Source organism: Beta vulgaris, chromosome 6 (genome assembly GCF_026745355.1).
Source record: "Beta vulgaris subsp. vulgaris cultivar EL10 chromosome 6, EL10.2, whole genome shotgun sequence".
Lineage (NCBI taxonomy): Eukaryota > Viridiplantae > Streptophyta > Magnoliopsida > Caryophyllales > Amaranthaceae > Beta > Beta vulgaris.
Genome location: NC_079207.1, coordinates 10,009,784 through 10,014,969, shown reverse-complemented (window position 1 = coordinate 10,014,969; position 5,186 = coordinate 10,009,784). Strand labels below are relative to the sequence as shown.

General features: G+C 44.0%; 1 protein-coding gene across 1 annotated transcript; it reads right to left on the bottom strand.

Annotated features, from left to right (window-relative positions):
- Positions 1-837: 837 nt before the first annotated feature.
- On the bottom strand, positions 838-3,773 carry LOC125498890 (uncharacterized). The gene is made up of 5 exons (XM_057395664.1): positions 3,561-3,773; positions 2,767-3,458; positions 2,593-2,725; positions 1,605-2,439; positions 838-848 (listed from the first exon to the last, which is right to left on the bottom strand). Exons 1-5 carry the CDS (start codon positions 3,771-3,773, stop codon positions 838-840), a joined length of 1,884 nt encoding a protein of 627 aa, XP_057251647.1.
- Positions 3,774-5,186: the final 1,413 nt, after the last annotated feature.

Sequence of the window (5,186 nt, the reverse complement as noted above, 5' to 3'; positions counted from 1 at the left end):
GTTAAATTAATATAATTATTATCAACATTGTTTTTTGATAGAAAAGTCAGAGTCAAGTGAAACAATAACTTCAAAAGATATAGTATAAAGATTCAAAAGATATATAGTCAGAGTCAAGTATCCTTTGCCGCTTAATTAGTATGTGGTACTTCTTAATATAAACACAAAAGATAAGAGTGCACATTACACCCCTTACACAAAAAAAAGAGTATGAGATCGTGTTGAGTCTTTTCCACAAGTTATTTCTTAAGCGGCTAGTTAAGTATAATGTCAAACCATATTGATTTGAAGTGTACATGCCAATAAGGCAATAAGCTCAGCTCCTTATACATTTATTCACGATAGTATTCCTAAGAAGACGCATTAAGTGATTTCTTATTTCTTAATACTCCTACTTATCTAACTAAATTGTTTGTGCTTATGCGTGGAGATGTATCTCTATTCAAGCTCCGGCTATCTGCCTATCTCTCCTCAAGAATTCCCGATTTTGCTGATAGATGAATAAAAGAATGCAATAAAAAAAGTCAATAAGACTAGTGTATTGTGAATTGTGATTATATAGAAGAAAGAAACCCACGTTGACATGATATTTGAAAAAGGGCATGCATCGTGTGGGTGTTTTTTTTTTTTTGGTAAACATGGCATTCATTCAATAACTAATAATATTAAACATATTACAATCCGAAAGTACTTGTTCCAAACAGTAACTAGGGGGAAGGGGGAAAATCCTAGTTACAATACTATCACCATCCTTGTTTCTACAGTCCTTGGCCAGAAAGTCTGCCACCATGTTGTGCTCCCTGCTACAATGCTTAATCAGGAGGTCCGGTCGCTTAGTCATCCACTGCCTGCACATGTTAATCAAGTTTGAATATAGGTCAGACTGACCCCCTGAGAGGAGGTGGATCGCGTCTTTACAGTCTGAATATATAATAGCCTTCGGAAGTTTGTATTTATCAATAAGAACGAGCGCCTCAAGAATCGCTAGAAGTTCCGCTGCAAGAGAGTTGTTAGCATATGTCTTCTTTCCAAAACCCCAAATCCACTGACCATCACCGTTACGAATAACCCCCCCCCCTAAATTCCAAGAGCTATTATCCCTGAGTAGATCCCACCCTTGGCCAATACTCTTCCACACTACCGACCCGTTAGTGAATTTGGTAACTCTGTCCTTATGCATATATTTTGCTCTAATGCACCTTTGGGCCAGACTAGTTTGGCCCTGCGCTAGTTTCCACCCTAATTTCGCCATGTAAGCTTTGTTCATGAGTTTTTGGCAGGTGATACCCAGACCCCCTTGGTTTTTTGGCAGAGACACAATTGTCTTATTAACTAGATGGATCTTCTTTTTCCCCCCTCCTCTCCCCAAAGGAAGTTGTTACAAATAGAGTCCAAGTCTTGCAAAGTCCTTGCTGGGAGAGCAAAGGCCTACATATAGTAGGCCGGGATAGCTGATAGGGTGGAGGAGATAAGGGTCATCCTACCTGCTCTCGATAAGAATTTGGTTTTCCAATTTGCTAATCTTGTCCTAACTTTATCCACTATGAATTGGACCTGGTTACGGGAGGGGTGTTTGTGGGATATTGGAAGGCCCAAATACATACCTAAATCCTTAGATTCCTCAATATTAAGAGTCTCAATAAAGAGCCTCTTATGATCAATGGTAGTGTTAGGGGAAAAAATGAGCTTGCTTTTGGCCTCGTTAATCTTTTCACCTGAGTCCTCACAGAACCTCTCCAAAACTGTGCGGACTGCAAAAGTTGTGTCCTCATCCACTCTCCCAAAAAGGAGGAGGTCATCAGCAAAGAGGAGATGAGAAATGGGGACACGACCTCTCCCAACCCAAAATGGAGTCCAAACTTTGCTCATACAACTTTCGTTGATCCTACCCGTCAAAGCTTCAAGGCAAATGTTGAATAGGTAGGGAGACATAGGGTCCCCCTGTCTAAGGCCCCTAGAGTGTTTAAACTCCTCAGACTGGCGACCATTGATTAGAACACGAGAGGAGGCATTGGAAATGCAGCTCATAATCAGGTCAATAGCAGGAAGATCTAGCTGAAGGTTCGTAAGACATTCCCTCACAAAGGCCCACTCAACACGATCATATGCCTTTTCAAGGTCAATTTTTAGCGCGAACCAGCCCCACTTACCTTTCTTTTTGTTCATGGAATGTAACACTTCAGATGCAACCACAAGATTAACATCAGGACCCCTTCCCTTGATAAAGCTGTTTTGATTATGAGAGATCCAAGTCGAGATTAAGGGTTTAAGGCGATTGACTAGAATCTTGGTGACAAGTTTATACAGGGTGTTACACAAGCTTATAGGACGGAACTGCTTAACAGTGTCTGGGGAACTCTGTTTCGGAATCAGACATATCAGAGCCTGACAAAGCTCCTCCGGGACTCTACTGTGCCTAAAAACCACTCTTGAATATCCCTACACACGTCATTCCCAACCACATCCCATGATTTCTGGAAAAAAATTGGGTGAAAACCATCCGGGCCGGGGGCTTTAAGGGGTTTCATACTGAATAGAGCTGTTAATTTCAAGAGGGGATGGAACATATCCCACATTGCTCCCTGAGCTTACCCCCTCATTTTGGTTCCACCTACAAGATGATTTCTCTGTAGAATACAGATCCTGATAGAAGGCTAGAATTAGGTCATGAATGCCCTTCTGATCAATGATCTCATTCCCCACATTATCCCTTAACCTATTGATCCTGGAAGCGTTCCTTTGATAATGACGCTTCTGTGAAAAAACCCCGTGTTACGATCTCCCTCTCCCACCCTATCCATGCGGCTCTTAGTTTTCCAGAGGACTTCTTCCTGCTCTAAGGTCATTATCAGGTCATTTTGGAGCTGAGATTCTAGATCCTGATGAAAAACTGACGTAGGGTGAGACTGGAGGTAAGTCTGGGTACCCTTAAGCCTAGCTAAGAGGTGACGCTTTCTACGATAGATATTTCCAAACGTTGCATGATTCATCTCTAACAGGGTGTCCTTAAACGTGATTAGACTCTTCTGGATCGAGACACACGGGATTGGCCACCGACTAAGAACCTCCTCTCTGAACCCCTTATCAAGAAGCCACATAGGCTCAAACCTAAAAGGTTTATCGCCTTGGGCAAAGGGCTCATTTTCGAAATTAAGTAAAATAGGACAGTGATCAGATGTAATTCTTGGGAGATGCCACAGGTTCGCATTAGGATATAGATGGATCCACTCAGTATTAGCCCACCCTCTATCAAGTCTCTCGAAGATCGGTTTTGACTTTCTTTTGTTAGTCCATGTAAATTTGGGACCATTAAACCCTAAATCAACAAGCTGGCAGTTATCCATAGTGGACGCAAATAAATCTGCTCTTTTTCTAGAAACAGGCCGACCTCCTAATTTCTCACTTTGATTGACAACATCATTAAAATCTCCTATAACTAACCAAGGTTTACATAGATTCTAAGCAAAAATTTCTAACTCATGCCATAAGTTCTGCCTAACATGAAATTTAGGACTAGCATATATTGGAGTAAGCACAAAGGAAGTGTTTGTGGAACGTACCTCAACCACGCCATATACCCCCTGAGCACCTTCTCCTATCACATGGAAATCTAGACTATGTGATTTCCACATCAGGAGGATGCCACCCACAAAGCCATCAGGTTCCAGCAGATGCCAAGAGTCAAAGCCCAAGTCAGCGATAATAGCATCAGTCTTCTCCCTCCCCACCCATGTCTCAGCAAGAATAACCAGTGACGGGTGATGATGATGCATGAGAAGCCTAAAGTTCGGCTTAAAGGAAGGTCTAGCCAACCCTCTAACATTCCAGAAGAGCACATTCATTCATTTCCTTAGAGTGGGTTTGTCCAGGAGCATCTTTAAGATCCCTTCGTTTCCTGCCACCCACAGGTCTACCTCGGCTCCTGTCTGGGGGCACGTCCATGTTTTCCTGTGTGGCCATAGAATCGCTTCGGCTTCGCGAGGGCTTCTTGGCCCTTTTCCCTCGGCCCATGTTGCTTTGATTCCCAACTGTTTCATCGGGAGGTGAAGTCTTGCAAGTAGCAATGCATTGGAGTTGCTCTTTGCTATCATCCTCACATCCCTCAGTTTGACCAAGATGAGTGTGCGAGCCATCGGTAGTAGGGGTGTTGGATCCACCCAGGGGCCCAAACTTGCCAACATCTTTTCTTCGCTCTCTACTTCTACCTCTTTCTCTAAGAACCAATTGAGAAAAAATTTCATTGCTTGGGGAAGATGATCTGCATCTAGGACTTGGGGGACATGAGCTGGACGGAACACGGAGTTGGAGTACATCATCAGGTGATCTGCTTGCTCTGGGTTTCGAGCTGGATTGGCAATCAGTGCCTTCACCTCCTTGAATGACAGTTCCGTGTAAAAATCGGTGGGTTCCTCCAAGCTGTCGGGGAGATAGAATTCCACATTGTCGAGATGGAGTTCCGGTTTGAGAGGCCGGACAGGCCTTGCAAACAGGACCGGGCTGCGGGGGCAGGTCCGTATGACACATGGTTCTGGGGGTGAGTTGGGTGGTGACAAAGGCGGTAGTGGGGACCGTGATTCGGACAGGTCGAGATATGATGGGTCGCACGGCATCCACATTTTGAGGTGGAGGGGAGGTATTTTTCTCTCTTTCCTTAACTGGTGAAAAGCTCTGCACTGGGTTCTTCTTCTTTTTTGAAGTGGGAGGGTGGGAATTATATATAAGGGATGAATGAGGGGGGGTTAGGATACCAGCTGAAGTGGAAAGCAACTGTAAATTTTTACACTTATCTAGGGAAGGAGGGAGTTCCGATTGGACTTGAAGCTGACCATGGCCATCCACATCATCCTTTTCCCCCTTATTCGAAGCAGTGGCAGGTAAACGAGGGATTTCCTCCTGCACAAACTGAAGCGCCGAGAAACTGTTCCCAGTACTTGGAAGATTTAACAAATCTTCAGCAGCAACATTGGGAGTATGCGTGAGGGGAAGGGGGGTAGTCCCATCAAAGCCTCCCTTTTCTCTCTCATCATTATTAGCCCCCACTCCTTCTTTCCTAGGAGTCCACCTAGGCTTAGAAAGGGCCTTACCTCCTTTACTCCTTCCAAGGTCAACTTTCCTATTATGTTTCTTTTTTTCCACGTCAATCCATGCAGGAACAATACTCCTCCCCACTTCCTTGTTAGACCCGA

Coding starts and splice junctions, on each gene's coding strand:
- LOC125498890 (XM_057395664.1), bottom strand. CDS start 3,773: ATGCATCATCATCACCCGTCACTGGTTATTCTTGCTGAGACATGGGTG. Junction 3,459..3,560: donor GGGTATATGGCGTGGTTGAG/GTACGTTCCACA, acceptor ATTTTTGCTTAG/AATCTATGTAAACCTTGGTT. Junction 2,726..2,766: donor GAGGGAGATCGTAACACGGG/GTTTTTTCACAG, acceptor GAACGCTTCCAG/GATCAATAGGTTAAGGGATA.